Here is an 18,760-nt window from a genome sequence, read left to right on the forward strand (position 1 = left end):
ATCGTACAGTTGTCGGAAATTTAAATATCTGAAAAAGCCCTTCAGCTTGAACTCATCTCAAGACAATCCCACTTGGTATTTGACGGCGTCCCGACCTCAATATTAGGAACCAGCTGTTTATTTAGTTAAATCAGTCTGACTGTGTCAGGCTTCCGACACAATCAGCTCACCGACACGTTCAGCAGCGCTCCCCTCTCTGTGGTGGTATAGTCCACAGAAGAAGGTCTAGCTGCGCTCAGCCTCCCTGCTCATTCACTTACAGGCGCTTCCAGATATACTTCCACTCCGCACGGCTCAAGGCTCTGATTTTATTTACCATCTCATCTTCCGCTTCGGTCGGTCCACATCTCTGGGGGTTGACATGGAAGGAGTCAGCAGCAACAGGACCATGTCTTACAGTAGATGGAGTTATGACAGGTAAGCACCATCTTATTATTATCAGTGTTGGCTGTACGCTTTTAAAGCCGCTGTCAGATCTGGTGCGTTTCCCTTGAATGGTCCAGGAAGGCCGTTTTTATAGGATGAAGCTACATATTATTGGGAATTCCTCCCCGCTAGTTTTTACTATTGGGTTGGGAAATGGGAGGTTTGTATCAGCATCACATTGTATCACTGATAGATGAACGGCTCAGTGTCTGCATGTGTGTTATTGGAGAGCTGACACATCTACAAAAACCAACCTACATCACCACTTCTATCTATCTATCTATCTATCTATCTATCTATCTATCTATCTATCTATCTATCTATCTATCTATCTATCTATCTATCTATCTATCTATCTATCTATCTATCTATCTATCTATCTATCTATCTATCTATCTATCTATCTATCTATCTATCTATCTATCTATCTATCTATCTATCTATCTATCTATCTATCTATCTATCTATCTATTAGAAAGTTGACAGAACACCTGTCTAGCGGTTAATGTTTTTAGATTTTAACATTCCTGTAGAGACAGTCAATAAAATACAAAGCCACTGGTTTTGATAAATTAAGTGAACATTAAAAAATAATGTTCATTGTGTGTGCATAGTGTGAGCCTAATCTTGGCAGTCATCAGTGTGAATGAGTATGTGACTTCATCTTCTTGACATCTAAATGGTACACATTCAGGTGAAGGGTGATTGCTTTGAGTTCATCCAAAAGTCAATGTCACATTTCATTTGAAAAGAAGGGAACATTTAGAGCTTTTTATTGACTGAGCCAGCCATCTGGATTGATAGATGCTGAAACATGTGCCGTAGCTGCTGTGACATTGATTATTAAAGCCAGAGTTGAGGAGATTTTACCTTGGCAATGTTAAATATACTTTGGCTCAGTAAGTCTAATTCATATTCTGAATATGTTCTTGGACGTGCCAATTACTTTTGGCTGACTCACTGTAGACAAATGTCCACATTATGATATCTGATTTTTCTTTTTACTTATCTCTGCAAAAACAAATTGATTTAATTTACCTTATTTTAAAAGATATAAACAAAAATGTTTATTCTAGCTGAGGGAGAAAATAAGACACCCTATCTCCTAATAGCTAGTGTTACCCCCTCTGGCTGAAATAAATTGAGTGAGATGCTTCTTCTTGTCATCTACCAGTCTTTGCCCTACAGCAACTCAATGAGATCAAGATCTGGGCTTTGACTCGGTACCAGGACCTTCAATGTTTTTAATTCTCAGCCGGACTTCTCTGCTACATTTTGGGTCATTGTCATGTTGTCCAGCTCTGATTTAGCTTTATTTCATTTTTGTTTTTTACAGATGGTCTAACATTTTACTCAAGCACCCCCAACACATTACAATAAACGTAAAATGGTAGGCTCTATATCATGGTGAGCTGGCCTGGTCCTGCTGCAGCAAAGTATCCCCAAACCATGACACTTCCAGATCTATGCTTGTCTGGGATTCTGCTCCTGGAATGGTGTATTCTGTTTATACTAAACATTTCTTCTGTTATGGTGTCCAGATAATTCAGTTTAGACTCGTCTGTCCAAAGAATATTATTCCAGAAGTCCTGGTTTCCATGCATACACCACATGAAAGGTACACTGGTGCAGTCTCTTTTTGATTGGACAGAATTTTTATATCAGCAGTAGCAAGAGCCTGCTATAGGTCCTGTGTTGACATTTAGGGTTTTGGCTCTCTGCTCTCAGTGTGAACGTCCTTGTATTTTCCCCGGATTGTTGAAATTAATATTAAATATCCATATTTCTAAAAATGTCAGTAAAATTCATTGGTTGTCATAGGGGTTTTCCATTTGTTTCACATGGCCATATATAGATAGATATAGATAGATAGATAGATAGATAGATAGATAGATAGATAGATAGATAGATAGATAGATAGATAGATAGATAGATAGATAGATAGATAGATAGATAGATAGATAGATAGATAGATAGATAGATAGATAGATAGATAGATAGATAGATAGATAGATAGATAGATAGATAGATAGATAGATAGATAGATAGATAGATAGATAGTCAGATGCCATGATCAGCAGTAATTGGTGGGCAGAACATTATTGGAAATAAAAGATGTAAAGCACTATAGCTTTTGAAACGTGAAAGCGTGGAAAGATTTGACAAAAATAAAGGTTTCATAAAAAAGAAAACTCTGTAGGAAATTTGAGAAGATGCAAAGAGATGCAATAGGATTTGATGGATTTTTGTAGTCAATATATTTCATGTCCTGGCAACCACTCATCAAACACTGTATCCCAGAGATGAAGGGCAAGGTGGCCTGAGAAGGAGCCTTCAGATCTTAATATTGTAAGGTTAAGCTTGAATTTCTAGTCTACATTTTGTTCTCAGTCTTAAACGCAACTTAATAATGTTAGAGAAGAACTGGAGCTCAGACCTTATACTTTATTTCATGTCTTTTATTTTGGTACCTGAGAATTAGATAGATGAACATGTTAAAAAAACATCTTAAAAGCATGAATAAAAATAAATATCTCTATTTTAACTGAGCATGTGTGATGTTTTTAAAAATTTTAAGCATTTCTTTTTTAAACTTTTGCAGTAAGTTTCATATCCTAAAGCTACCACAATATTATGATCCATCCATCCATCCATCCATCCATCCATCCATCCATCCATCCATCTGCTAAAATAATTTTTTCCAGTGTTCTAATGTTTTAGTGTCAACAGCCATTGGACATTGTGCAATGTGTGGGAGGGCCATTAGTCAGTGTTTGTTGGTAGGTTTTCCTTATTTATTTATTTTCCTACTATCAAACCTATGTTTTTTGTCCCTGGATTTCGAACTTTTACTTATTTGTGCAGCTGCCAAAATAATACGGTGTTATTCTGCAGGTGCTAAAATTTGATTTTGATCCAATACAGAACTTTGATTCAACAAAACGCTTATCAAATATAAACCTACTGTCCGTCTGGGCCAGTGTGGAGGCTGCATCTGATGTAAGTCACAGAAGAAGAAATCAAAGTTTGTAGATCTGCTTTAGGCAAAATAGACCACCAAGAATATGACTCAGACTGGTAAAAAAAATAAGAAAAAAACAAGTGCAACGCTTAAATTCTTCATAATGTTTCTGAAAGCGTATTGAATTTTTTTCTGTGAATTTTAAACAATAAACATGTCCAAAGTATGTGGTAAATTACAATATAAGAAATGAGATGTGAATAAATTGTGTAAACAGATTTAGACATTACACACCTTTTGTGCATAACCATGTCAACCAAACATTGAACAGTGACATGATGGGAACTTTTACTAATCCATATACAATCCTTCTAAGTCAGTACTGTAAATTAAATACAGAAATTGTGCTCTAATATTCTGCAGAAGTAATATTTGCAGATAATTGGTTCTTGTGCATGTGATCATCAGAGAGGTGCTGCCTTAACCCTAACTTCCCTTAATGACAGTGTTCCCAGGTCCGCTTATTATAAGCGACTTTGGGCTTGTTTTTTTCTTAAGACTTGCAAATGTTTTGAGTCACGAGTTGCGTTTTTTTGGGCTTGTTTTCGAACGTGAAGCTGCTCATTTAGGCTTGGCCTACTTTCTGAGTGAACCCCCTTAAATAACTCCCAGCTCCCCACAATGAAGCAAAACAAGAGTAGTAGGTAGTTTGTCCTTTCCATGCCCCCGTTTCCTGGTTATCGCGTCCCCCTGTATTCACTCTGCAGACCAGAAAACACACACACGCCAGAGCCCAGGGTGACAGTGTGAGAACAAGTTGCATAAGTGGGGACAATTGCAATGGTGTATTGTAGTCCAGGTAAATGCTGTTTTTACATCTTCTTCACCTGTGCCAGGCTTTAAGCAAGTTTTTACATGGGATTTCTGACAAGGAAAAACAATGGTTTTACACTAAGCCTGTTTGAGTTGGCTCATGTTTGGATTTTCTTTTAAACAGAGTTTAAGGAAAGTTTTTTTATTTTTATTGTTTACTGTCATTTTGTTGTTATGTATACAAAATGCACTTTTCTTTTCACCAGAGTTTAAAAGCCCAAGTTATTCAAAGAGTTTAAGTTATTAAACATTCTTATGGTTAAAGTGTTTAGCATAATGTTGCTGTTGCTTATGTATGATGCCATAATATTTGTATACATTTATACTGTTTACAAATGGCCTCTGTTTTACACAGTGTGGAGGGTTGCCCGTTGAGCTTGTTTTGGGCTTGTTTTCATAGAGCTGGTAGCTTGTTTCTTTCGCATGATCTGGCAACACAGCTTAATGCCCACACCGGTCAAATGAGCTATTCTATGGTGGCACATATATTTGCAAATATTACTGCAACATGTACAACAAAACTAAAGAATGGCAACAAGTTGTGCTATAGTGCTAAGGCTAGCTTGTACATAAACAGGAACAACGGAAATGAGACTTTTATTTTTATTTCATCCCTTCTCTGGAACAAATCTACCCTCTTGGGTGGTGAAAAAATAAAAAGGTTTTTCCTTTTGTTGAGCCTTCAATTGTAAGGTTTCTGTTGACTTAAAGTGCAATGTAGTTATTTCAAGTGGAGGACAGTAACCAACTAGCCATGCTATAAATATTTGGTCAAAGTTAGGTATTCTAGCTTAGCCTCTTTCTGATATCTCTTATCCTCAGACTTATTTACTGCCACCAAGCATTTGATGAAAACTGATTTGCTTTATTGCGGTACGTATATGCTAGCAGTTTGGCACTGTTCTCTGTGATTGCTACAGTCTGGCCCGGTAAAGTAGCTAAAGTGACAGCTATGATCCCGACAATGTGAGAGTGTTAACTCTGCCTGCTGTAGAAGCCTTTCCATAAGCTAGGTAGATATTGGAGAATTTTACTCTATGAGATGTTGCACAGAAATAATCTTGCATAGTTTTGTTTTTGTGGATGTAGATTTGACCCACAAACACAGACATCCACATTTGTATCCTGTAAACATATAGAGACATGTTTTGTTTATTTGTTTAGATCAGACTAGTGAATTCATGTGTATGTTTGTGCACCACAGTGTTAATTAATAAATGAGTCACTCAAATGGTTTCTTGGGAAAGAAGCTGAGGAAATAGGCATACAGTTAGATAAGTGTGGTTAAAATAAAGAAATATATAGACACAGACATAATACACCACTATATTGACAGACAAATATGTCATATTTATCAAGCCTAAGACATTTCATAGTGCTGTAAAAATGCTTTACATTATTAGTAGAGTTGTTATGCCATGTTAATTAAATGTTTCACCATTGCTAACAATTTACCTGAAATAAAAGAGAATGAAATTTCATGCCTCTCTTTGTTTCTGGTAAAGTGGTCTTTGCTCCATTGTTCTTCAGACCTTTAACTCTGCAGTTCAACAAGCCCTTTGTGAAACTGCATTTATTGTGCAGTCCATTGCTTAGTCACCGTCCACTTGTTTCTGTAGTAACCACTGGTAGAGCAATACAGCAGATTATGCAATGTTACACCGGCTGCTTTTAGAAAACAAATGTATGTTGATTAAATAAAAAGCTGGGATATTGTGAATGACAATCTGCAAAGTGCGCAAATATTTATCTTTTTTGGAATGCAACATTGAAAACAATGAATCATTTTAACGTATGAAACTGTAAGAAAGTAATCGTACACCTGTTGCAACACAATCAAAATAATCCCTTGGTTTTATATACAACGCTGTGAAAAAGTATTTGCCCTCTCAAAGATATAATTTGTTTTTCAATTCAATTCAATTCAGTTTTATTTATATAGCGCCAATTCACAACACATGTTGTCTCAAGGCACTTCACAACAGTCAGGTACATACATTCCAATTAATCCTAACAATTGAACAGTGCAGTCGGAGTTAGCTTTTTATTCAAATTGGACAAAACGTTTTTCTATCTAAGAAAACCCAGCAGATTGCATCCAGTCAGTGACTTGCAGCATTCCCTCCTCCTGGATGAGCATGTAGAGACAGTGGACAGTCACTGGCGTTGACTTTGCAGCAATCCCTCATACTGAGCATACATGTAGCGACAGTGGAGAGGAAAAACTCCCTTTTAACAGGAAGAAACCTCCAGCAGAACCAGGCTCAGTGTGAGCGGCCATCTGCCACAACCAACTGGAGGATTGAGAGAACAGAGCAGAGACACAAAGAGAACAAAGAAGCACTGATCCAGAAGTACTTTCTATGGGAAGGAGAAGTAAATGTTAATGGATGTAGCTCCTTTAGTCGTTTCACCTAGAAAGAAAGAACAGATGAACTCTGAGCCAGTTTTCAAGGTTAGAGTCTGAAAGAGAGCACATATAATTAGTTACAGTAAAAGCTCAGTCAATTTCCATGTCTAGGAGAGAGAAAGGGTTAAACACTAAAAGACAGGGCTATGTGGATTATTGGTAGAGGGTGAGCATTAAGTTGTTGCCAGCAGAAGCTCGGACGATTCCCCTCTCCAGAAAGGTGTCACAGGTAGACACAGAGCCAGGCCAGTTGTAGCTTCTAGGAAGAGAAAAGAGAGAACAAAGTTAAAAGCTGAAATAACAGCAAACAATGCAAAATTGGAGAGTAGTGTGAGAATGTAGCAAAGAGGGTGCAAGTGGTCGTTATGTCCTCCAGCAGCCTAAGCCTATAGCAGCATAACTACACATAGTTTCAGTTTTTGCTTCTTTGTCAAACTGAAATGTTATACAGTACAGACCAAAGTTTGGACACACCTTCTCATTAAAATACTTTTCTTTATTTTCATGACTATGAATATTGTAGCTTCACACTGAAGGCATCAAAACTATGAATTAACACATGTGGAATTATATACTGAACAAAAAAGTGTGAAACAACTGAAAATATGTCTTATATTCTAGGTTCTTCAAAGTAGCCACCTCTTGCTTTGATTACTGCTCCGCACACTCTTGGCATTCTGTTGATGAGCTTCAAGAGGTAGTCACCTGAAATGGTTTTCCAACAGTCTTGAAGGAGTTCCCAGAGATGCTTAGCACTTGTTGGCCCTTTTGCCTTCACTCTGCGGTCCAGCTCACCCCAAACCATCTCCATTGAGTTCAGGTCTGGTGACTGTGGAGGCCAGGTCATCTGGCGCAGCACCCCATCACTCTCCTTCTTGGTCAAATAGCCCTTAATAAATGATGGTCCAACTAAACGCAAACCGGATGGAATAGCATGCCGCTGCAAGATGCTGTGGTAGCCATGCTGGGTTCTTCATTGTGCAGGGAAATGGGGGTTTGCCTTTGTGTTCTTTTTTTCATCTTGGAACATCTTCATGGATGCAAGCTTTGACCTGTCTCTGCTTCATTATTAAATCAACTGATGCCTGCAATGCTTCAGATGTTGTTCTAGGTTCTTTTGTGACCTCTTAGATTAGTTGTCAATATGATTTTGGAGTAATTTGCTTTTTAAGGTGTTAGCATTCTTTATGATAGGATCTGTTAAAATAATTTCTTTGTCTACAGATCTGGCCTTAATCAGTCTCTCTGTAATGTGGTTCATCACAGTTAATTCATAGTTTAACAGCAGGGGTTGACGTTTTTCACAAATGGCCTGGTTGATTTTGAAATGAATTGGTTGGTTTGTAAACTGTATTTTGTATTTCCTCGGGCTACCTTGTCTGATACTAAAATTAGTTTGATCTGAAATATTTAAGTGTGATGTGAAAGCAAAGGAAAGAACCAATCTATAATGGGGCAAATACTTTTCATAGCACTGTTAAACACACAAAACAAAGTTCAGACAAAATTAAAATAAAACATATTCAAATGCAGATTTTAATATATTTATATGTCCATTGAGTGAGGTAGTCAATCCATCCAATGCCTTATTGCACTAAACATTCATTGACGCTCTCTGGTTTAATCTGCATTTTTCAAAAATCAAGTAGAGACTAACATCAGGTGCCAAGGAAGACAAGTTTCACCTTTGGCATCTCCTCCAGGGCTTTGGTTAGTAGCCGCTGTAAGGAAGCTGTTTACTGGGCTTGTGGTATTTTCAAGTTGGAGTTTTAGATTTCTCTGAACTGAACGTATTTAAAACAGAAGAAAGCTGGCTTTTATTAATGTTTTTTTATTTCCAAAATCAGTGCTAATGTAGTCAATCTATAAACAAATTTGTCACATTTAAAGTGTCTAATATGTAGTTGTCTGCATATTTTTCAATATGTCAAAATGCAAAATCCATGAATAGATAATGTTAGCACTAAAATTAAATAAAATTAAAATCAGACCAGATTTACTTTTTTCATTTGGCACTAAACAGCATTTAGTTCACTTAGTTATTTCAGTAAGCTAAACAGTTGACTTGCTGGAATTACTGGAGTTTTCCTTTTCATTTTCTGACTATGTCAGTAGGAAAAATCTGAAAGTATTTATAAAAATTAAAAAAAATGGCTTTTTGTTTCCCTGCCTTGATTCAGTCTAACAGTTCTTTCTGCCAGCAGTGAATAAAAATGCCAACATCATAAATCCCCCCATGGCAGCAGCTATTATGGGTAATGGACTGAGAAAGATTACCTCCAATAAGCAGATCAATGGCTGAGTGATTGGTGGCTTGGGTGATTCCCACTGCTGGAGGGAAGTAGATGGGAAGAACAATCACTGGCCAAAGAAAACGCTCGTGAATGTAAACAGAACGGATTTAGACACCAGTACAAACACCACATTATAATAAACATAATAGTTATAGAAAATTATTTTAAACAATTCTAAAACTAAAGTAATTAAAATACTACATAATATGTAGTAAAAGTAACAAATGAAGGCCAATGAAACCAAAACTTTCAAATCAGACTTTTTCACAACATAAATAATTTGAACCCAATGCCTACTACAGGTAACTTATGTATGTAACGTATGTATATACGTACGGACAGTGCAAACTACTTCCAGTGAAGAGACATACTGTATACTATATATTCAGTTGTCATCCAAAACACAAAACAGACTCAGCAGCAAAATAGCACTAGAACCAGAAAGCTTGTGTACATATAAGACGTCACCCCTTTACCATAAACCATGAATGCCTGTGCATGTTTGGATAAAGTTCACTCAGTGAAATTATCAAAGGTGGGTAGGGTGAGGGTAGCCATAAGCTGTTCTCAAGTAAGAGTAGTGTTACTTCAAACTAATATTATGCAAGTAAAAGTAATGGTGTGCTAAATTACTAACAAATCAATGTTAGCTGATCGATTAAGCAAAGCTGCCATCATTCCAGCCACATTAAAACAATAAATAATAATAATAAAACATTTTATTAATGAGCGCCGTTCAAGGCTCTCCAGGTCGCTTTACATCAATAACATAAAAACATGTTAAGCTTAAAGAGTGTGAATTTTATTCTTCTACCTTCTACAGTACATTGATGTATTTTAGATGCAGATGTCAACCAGGCCAGAGCTATGAAATCCCCAGTAACACTTTTCTCCTGGTTCTTAAGAAACAGAGATAATGATCCATTTATTGTAAGTGTGCTGTTGAAGGATGTGGAGGTGTTTGTTTTGTGGGCTTTTGTGGATTTCTACTTTCTAATGCAATAAGAAAAAGATACCAGCTTTTTATTCCTAATCACAGTGTATTGCTTTAGTTCCCAAACATATGCAGGAACAGATTACAAGCAGGTTTCTGGAGATCTACTGAGAATAGCCCTGCGCTAATGAAATTCAGCAGGCTTTTATTTTTACCACAAAAGGAAAAAGGCTGCTTTGAACGCAGACTTAATGTGAAAGCTCATGGACATATGTATACGTTATTCTCTTTCAGTTTTGCTTTAAGCGCAAGTAAGTTTCCTGCTAAAAAGCAACCGTGTTGTCAGCTTCACATTTTTAAACAGCTGCTCTATATTTAGACTTGCAAAAGCAGTGTCATCAAATGAAAAGGATTACCTCCTTTTAGAAATCACAATCACTGCTAAGTGGTATTATTGCGTTTGCAACCCTGCCACTTTGATGCCGTTAGTTTCCAACAGAAAAGGTTGTTGGTTCTCTATCACATCAAAGCGGATTAGTGCTGAGTTGCCCTTTGAGCCTCAGGTGTGCTCTTAGAGCAGGAATCTGGAGAGACATGACGATCCAGCTGTGCCCAGAAACACGGCAGAGCCGAGACAAAAATAACAACATAAACACAGGTAACCACAGAAATAATATAGAATGGTAATATTGGTTTGTGTATAAAGAACAAATTCTTACATTGACAAGCCATTTTTGCCTAAAAAAGTGACAGATTGTGATATTGGTTAAACTACAGGGGTATGATGTTTCACCAGGAGTTGTATTATATTAATTCTCCATGTGATTTCAGGTATTCTCTGTATTTTCTGTATGAAACATGTAATTAATTTAGTGTCTTTCTCTTGATGCAAATTATATAACTAGAAAAGCATTCGTAGAGCGCAGACCCCTTTTTTCTATACTAATGAGCTATACTCTGGATGACGTCTGGCCACTGCATGTCAGCTGCTGACGGGGTGAGGAACCATGTGGGAATTCCCATGTCGTTGCCCCATGGTCTGGCAATGATAAGGAATCCTTCAACAGAATCCTGGATCCAGATGGGGGTCTTCATCAAGACCAAAATCTAATCATCTGCTCCTTGTCCTAATATGCACCTTGTCTACAATTTTTACATAAATCTTTTCTTGACCATTTTTAGATATTTTGCAAACAGACAGACCGAAAAAAAACAACCTCTTTGGCAGAGGGAATTATATATAACTATCTGCAATCAGGGGAGTTGAACCTTTTTGTTTTCCCTGAATGTGAAAGCAGACCTTTACAATACAGGCATGTATTCCCGATAAGCTGCCCCCTGTTGGCGAGTGTTCAGCCATTTCCATATGCATGTCAGATCTTTGTACTTTCTTTTTTAAAACCAGTGCACTACATGTTTTTTGACTACTGTCAAAATCTTAAGTTTAAAAATATACAAAACATAAAAAAAGGTGCAAAGTGTTAGACAGAGCCTTTAGCATGGTAAAAAAAAAAGTGTGATGCGCTTCCAGTGTTTCCACTGGGTTTTAATGAATCTAGGTTTGTATTTTATTGCTATATAAAATGAGCCAATTATGGAAATTAACATTAACTGAGAAAAAACTAAGATACTAACTGTTCACACTTAACATCCCCACATAAATTAACATTTAGAAAGCAAAACATTTCTCAGTTTTGCATCCAGAGGACAAAAAATATAAATAATAACAGACCTGGTCTGGAGTAAAAAGACATTTATTCATTTAATTTAGACCTTGCAGTTGTTCTCCTTTACCATAATACAGCCAAAAACACAGTATGTAAACTCATATAAAGCTTTGTATTTGCCACTGAAATAAAATGTTGAAAAAGATGGCATTTTACTCTCTAAGACTCTGCAAATTATATTCAAGAAATATTTCTTTACCTACTTAGTTTGGATCCACTGATTGTCGCACAGTGGTAGGGAGCAGTGTTGCCAGGTGAACAATAAATTTTGCTCTCTGTACGATGTACGATCAATATTCCTTAAAAATGCCAAATGTACAATAATTTGACCATTCCGTGAATGTGTGGTTGTAATCAGTCGTCATCAGCCTATTGCCAAAGTCTGTCGGAGTTTTTTTGTGAACCCTGAAGGCATCTGTGTCCGGATTCGGAAACAGATGCTGGAAATTCCAGCTAATTGTGCTTTTCTAAATGTGACCTACGAGTGACGTAATGCGTTGGCCTCAGAACAACGGCCATGATTGCCTGAATAGTCCACTGCGCCCGCCCATGATTGAGAAAAAGAAAAAAAGAAAAGAAGAAGAAGCAGAGCCCAGCACTGTGGGGTGTATGGAGCTAAATTGGGGCCATAAAGTTTGTTCAAACGAAAAAAAGTTGAACCTGAAAAATAAGTTTGTTCAAACAAAAAAAATTTAAACCTGAAAAATAAGTTTGTTCAGAAGAAAACAATTTGAACCTAAAAAATAAAAGTTTGTTCAAAAGAAAAACATTTGAACCTGAAAAATTATTTTGAACCTCTCCCGAAAAAATTGGAAAACTGGAAAAAAAGTTTTGCAACTGAAAAAAAAAAAAACAGATGTGAGACTGGAAAAAAACAAGTTCAAAACTATTTTTCAGATTCAAGTTTTTTTTTCGAACTTGCAGATTTTTTTTTTCGGCTTCAAACTTTTGGCTCTCTTTTGGTGTGGGGGGCGGGGCCTCAGATCACGGGGGTGCGGAATTATGACTGACAGCTCAGCACAGCAGCTGAACAACATATTCCCACGTGTTGCATTCAGGGACCGTGGGAACTGGAAATATCTGTAATACATCATCGATATTCTATATATATGTGATTGGTTTTGAAAGATAACATGCTTCACCGATAGAAGCAGCTTACGTGAATATACAACGCGTATCTCAGAGGAGAAATTATGATCTTGACAGATTTGCTCAGCATTTTAAGTCCGTGTTGGAGATTTCCCATGCTCTCAACATAAAGCAAAAAAAACTGCCAGACTAAGCAACGGTATGAAAGCAGAGGCAAAACGAGCCGGTATTTTCCAAATATCCTTGCATAATTAAGCCTGGACTTGTTTTCACATGGACTGGACTTGGGTTTCGGTTTCTGGTGCATTTTTGATTAAAACGTGTTTGGTCTTCATTTAGTGAAGTGACTCACAGCCAGGGGCAAACTGGCATACGGGGCAACCGAGGAAATCCCCGGTGGACCGCTGGCTTAGGCATTTCTTATTTTGTGAATGTTTAGTTTTTAATAACCGCCTTTCACAGACGCTGGGCCGTTGATTCAGCTCATGGGCTGGTGGTTCACTTCAGCCCGTGAACATCCAGCCCACCGCCCTGCACAGACGCAGGGCGAGCACGACATCAAGTACAGAAGAGGCGACAGTTTCTGGGGCACTGATATTTTTCTGGACAATTGTGCCCTAAACTATGCCAATGTTAAGGATAACCTTTATTTATATGACTCATAGCAGTTTTTCCCATTTATACCATAATGATATAAAGCATAAGTTCTAATGTTTCCTTTTTGTTACAATAGGATAAGAATGCTCATCGACACACATTACAAGGATTAATGTCCCAAGGTTTGTCATGAATGACCTGTGGCTGGGGCACTGGGTTTGATGGTGGAGCAGGCTGTAACTGGTTTGATTAGAATGCAGCAGCACACTTAGATTAAGGATGGACAACCGCTACTACACAACGTACCAGATAGACACCACAATGGTGACACACCAGTCTACTGATAAACACTGAGGGAGAGCGCATCCATTGCATTGGAGTGCCAGATATAAAACTACATGTGACCTTCTATCGAGGGTCTTCCTCATCCTTTCACAGACGCTACGGTCCAAGACGGGAGCCTCGGCGCTGATCTCTGTAAACATTCCTCTGCCTAATTTAGATTAAAGGAGCTGAAAGTTAGAAACTGTTTGAGAGTCGTTCCTTTAAGAGTCAGTGTTAGATAGAGAATCTGATCGCTTCTGGGGGACCAAGGATAGGAAAAACTCCGAGAGGTCTGACCGCCAACAGGGTGCGGTAGCTCGGACAAACCTCTCCTCTGCTCCAGTCAGGCAGATCAGCTCTGCTGCACACTGGCGAACAGCTGATCTGTAACACATGAACATGCGCTGCAGGGCGGTCAGCTGAGCTGACAATGAAGAGCGGAGATTAGAAAAAAAGGCCGGGCTACTAAAACAAATATATATATATATATATATATACAGGGGTTGGACAATGAAACTGAAACACCTGGTTTTAGACCACACAATAATTTATTAGTATGGTGTAGGGCCTCCTTTTGCGGCCAATACAGCGTCAATTCGTCTTGGGAATGACATATACAAGTCCTGCACAGTGGTCAGAGGGATTTTCAGCCATTCTTCTTGCAGGACAGTGGCCAGGTCACTACGTGATACTGGTGGAGGAAAACGTTTCCTGACTCGCTCCTCCAAAACACCCCAAAGTGGCTCAATAATATTTAGATCTTTTAGCTGTGCAGGCCATGGGAGATGTTCAACTTCACTTTCATGTTCATCAAACCAATCTTTCACCAGTCTTGCTGTGTGTATTGGTGCATTGTCATCCTGATACACGGCACCGCCTTCAGGATACAATGTTTGAACCATTGGATGCACATGGTCCTCAAGAATGGTTTGGTAGTCCTTGGCAGTGACGTGCCCATCTAGCACAAGTATTGGGCCAAGGGAATGCCATGATATGGCAGCCCAAACCATCATTGATCCACCCCCATGCTTCATTCTGGGCATGCAACAGTCTGGGTGGTACGCATCTTTGGGGCTTCTCCACACCGTAACTCTCCCGGATGTGGGGAAAACAGTAAAGGTGGACTCATCAGAGAACAATACATGTTTCACATTGTCCACAGCCCAAGATTTGCGCTCCTTGCATCATTGAAACCGATGTTTGGCATTGGCATGAGTGACCAAAGGTTTGGCTATAGCAGCCCGGCCGTGTATATTGACCCTGTGGAGCTCCTGATGGACAGTTCTGGTGGAAACAGGAGAGTTGAGGTGCACATTTAATTCTGCCGTGATTTGGGCAGCTGTGGTTTTATGTTTTTTGGATACAATCCGGGTTAGCACCCGAACATCCCTTTCAGACAGCTTCCTCTTGCATCCACAGTTAATCCTGTTGGATGTGGTTCGTCCTTCTTGGTGGTATGCTGACATTACCTTGGATACCGTGGCTCTTGATACATCACAAAGACTTGCTGTCTTGGTCACAGATGCGCCAGTAAGACGTGCACCAACAATTTGTCCTCTTTTGAACTCTGGTATGTCACCCATAATGTTGTGTGCATTTCAATATTTTGAGCAAAACTGTGCTCTTACCCTGCCAACTGAACCTTCACACTCTGCTCTTACTGGTGCAATGTGCAATCAATGAAGACTGGCTACCAGGCTGGTCCAATTTAGCCATGAAACCTCCACACTAAAATGACAGGTGTTTCAGTTTCATGTCCAACCCCTGTATATATATATATACAGTGCCTTGCGAAAGTATTCGGCCCCCTTGAACTTGTCAACCTCTTGCCACATTTCAGGCTTCAAACATAAAGATATAAATTTCAAATTTTTTGTGAAGAATCAACAAGTGGGACACAATTGTGAAGTGGAATGAAATTTATTGGATGTGTCAAACGTTTTTAACAAATAAAAAACTGAAAAGTGGGGCGTGCAATATTATTCGGCCCCCTTGCGTTAATACTTTGTAGCGCCACCTTTTGCTGCGATTACAGCTGTAAGTCGCTTGGGGTATGTCTCTATCAGTTTTGCACATCGAGAGACTGAAATTCTTGCCCATTCTTCCTTGTAAAACAGCTCGAGCTCAGTGAGGTTGGATGGAGAGCGTTCGTGAACAGCAGTCTTCAGCTCTTTCCACAGATTCTCCATTGGATTCAGGTCTGGACTTTGACTTGGCCATTCTAACACCTGGATATGTTTATTTGTGAACCATTCCATTGTAGATTTGGCTTTATGTTTCGGATCATTGTCTTGTTGGAAGACAAATCTCTGTCCCAGTCTCAGGTCTCTTGCAGACTCCAACAGGTTTTCTTCCAGAATGGTCCTGTATTTGGCCCCATCCATCTTCCCATCAATTTTGACCATCTTCCCTGTCCCTGCTGACGAAAAGCAGGCCCAAACCATGATGCTGCCACCACCATGTTTAACAGTGGGGATGGTGTGTTCACGGTGATGAGCTGTGTTGCTTTTACGCCAAACATATCGTTTTGCATTGTGGCCAAACAGTTCTATTTTGGTTTCATCTGAGAACACCTTGTTCCACATGTATGGTGTGTCTCCCAGGTGGCTTGTGGCAAACTTTAAACGAGACGTTTTATGGATATCTTTGAGAAATGGCTTTCTTCTTGCCACTCTTCCATAAAGGCCAGATTTGTGCAGTGTACGACTGATTGTTGTCCTATGGACAGACTCTCCCACCTCAGCTGTAGATCTCTGCAGTTCATCCAGAGTGATCATGGACCTCTTGGTTACATCTCTGATCAGTCTTCTCCTTGTTCGAGATGAAAGTTTAGAGGGACGGCTGGGTCTTGGTAGATTTGCAGTGGTCTGATACTCCTTCCATTTCAATATGATTGCTTGCACAGTGCCCCTTTGGATGTTTAAAGCTTGGGAAATCTTTTTGTATCCAAATCCGGCTTTAAACTTCTCCACAACAGTATCTCGGACCTGCCTGGTGTGTTTCTTGGTCTTCATGATGCTCTCTGCGCTTTGAACAGAACTCTGAGACTATCACAGAGCAGGTGCATTTATACGGAGACTTGATTACACACAGGTGGCTTCTATTTATCATCATCAGTCATTTGGGACAACATTGGATCATTCAGAGATCCTCACTGAACTTGCTGCACCGAAAGTAAAGGGGCCGAATAATATTGCACGCCCCACTTTTCAGTTTTTTATTTGTTAAAAAAGTTTGACACATCCAATAAATTTCATTCCACTTCACGATTGTGTCCCACTTGTTGATTCTTCACAAAAAATTAGAATTTTATATCTTTATGTTTGAAGCCTGAAATGTGGCAAAAGATTGAAAAGTTCAAGGGGGCCGAATACTTCCGCAAGGCACTGTATATAAGTGAACCACCGTCCCACTAAGCCAGCGGTCCACCGGGGATTTCCTTGTTTGCCCCATATGCCAGTTTGCCTGGCTGTGAGTTACTTCACTAAATGGAGACCAAACACGTTGTAATCAAAAATGCACCAGACACCGAAACCCGAGTCCAGTCCATGTGAAAACAACAAGTCCAGGCTTAATTATGCAAGGATATTTGAAAAATACCGGCTTGTTTTGCATCTGGTTTCATTCCGGCTGCTTAGTCTGGCGGTTCTTTTGCTTGATGTTGAGAGCATGGGAAATCTCCAACACGGACTTAAAATGCTGTGCAAATCTGTCACATATATATAGAATATCGATGATGTATTACAGATATTTCCAGTTCCCACGTTCCCTGAATGCAACAGTTGGGAATATGTTGTTCAGCCGATGTGTTGAGCTGTCAGTCATGATTCCGCATCCCCGTGATCTGAGGCCCCGCCCTCCACGCCAAAACAGGGCCAAAAGTTTGAAGCCAAAAAAAAAATCTGCAAGTTCGAAAAAAAAACTTGAATCTGAAAAGTAGTTTTGAACTTGTTTTTTTTCCAGTTTCACATCTGTTTTTTTTTCAGTTGCAAAACTTTTTTTTCATGTTTTCAAATTGTTTTGGGGGAGGTTCAAAATAATTTTTCAGGTTCAAATGTTTTTCTTTTGAACAAACTTTTTTTTTTAGGTTCAAATAGTTTTCTTCTGAACAAACCTTTATTTTTCAGGTTCAAATTGTTTTCGTTTGAACAAACTTTATGGCCCCAATTTAGCTCCATAGAGCAGCATCTATTGATAAATCCATTCCGTACTGACGCCACAAAGCTGCGAGTGCCTGTTAGATGTTATTCAACACATCAACAGACTTGTTATTTTGGTTATGACAAGTGTACAATAATTTCCCTGAAAATACGATAATTTTATGTCTCTAGTACGATAATCCTACATTTCTCACCTGGTAACACTGGTAGGGAGGTTCAACTTTGATAATACAAATGCCGTTTTTTATACCCGCTGATCCTTGCAGCGTCGCAGGGGGCTCATGTCTATCTCCAGCGGTCATATGGTGACAGGTGGGGTACACCCTGGATAGCTCACAGTCCATCACAGGGCAACACAGAGACATACAAGTAACATGCAATATAAAATGTCTATACCCTCAACTTAGTTTGATCCTTTTTTAGAGGAGCCCTTGAATTAATTTTGGGGGTAAACCACCATAATAATTCTTTTCAATAAAACACTTGACTTTTTTAAGTGCATTAGCTGATAAAATGTTTAATCATGTTAATTAAATAACATCTATCTCTGTTGTTCTTTTAGTAACTTACCCACAGGATGGTCAGAGTAAAGAGTTTAAAGCTGCAGCCCATAAACCAGCACAATAAAGAAAAATCGGACTGCAAAACAAAAAATAAAGCCCATAGTGTAACCTTATAGTTTAAAGTTTAGAGTATAAGCCTTCAGTTAATGTCTTGCATATAAAGGGAAGTTATGTTCCGCAAGGTGTTTTCTCTCAATAAATAAATGTCCTCAAATTAAAGGTTGGACTTTTCTTAATTTGTCAATGTGGGTGCTACTGCAGTGTAAGCAGAATTACTTTGGAAGCCTCTCTTCCAGGGGTCCATACAGGGCAGGGCGGTAGTAAATAAAAGAGAAAATATGCAAAACTGTACACAGCTGCTTCAATCCTTAATTGGAATATGTGTGGGTTTTTCTGATTTT

The 18,760-nt window shown here is 38.8% G+C and overlaps 1 protein-coding gene across 4 annotated transcripts in view; it reads left to right on the top strand.

The window, feature by feature from the left end:
- The first annotated feature begins 241 nt into the window (after nucleotides 1-241).
- tub (TUB bipartite transcription factor) overlaps nucleotides 242-18,760 on the top strand; it is an 84,651-nt gene continuing 66,132 nt past the window's right edge. For 3 of the 4 annotated variants that reach the window (XM_047363581.1, XM_047363584.1, XM_047363585.1), the window contains exon 1: nucleotides 242-417. In XM_047363581.1, the coding sequence (XP_047219537.1) occupies nucleotides 362-417 (56 nt within the window). In that variant the 5' untranslated portion in view covers nucleotides 242-361. The remainder of the gene's footprint in view (nucleotides 418-18,760) is intronic. The other variant, XM_047363582.1, reaches the window with a different exon arrangement.

Source organism: Girardinichthys multiradiatus, chromosome 4 (assembly GCF_021462225.1).
Source record: "Girardinichthys multiradiatus isolate DD_20200921_A chromosome 4, DD_fGirMul_XY1, whole genome shotgun sequence".
Lineage (NCBI taxonomy): Eukaryota > Metazoa > Chordata > Actinopteri > Cyprinodontiformes > Goodeidae > Girardinichthys > Girardinichthys multiradiatus.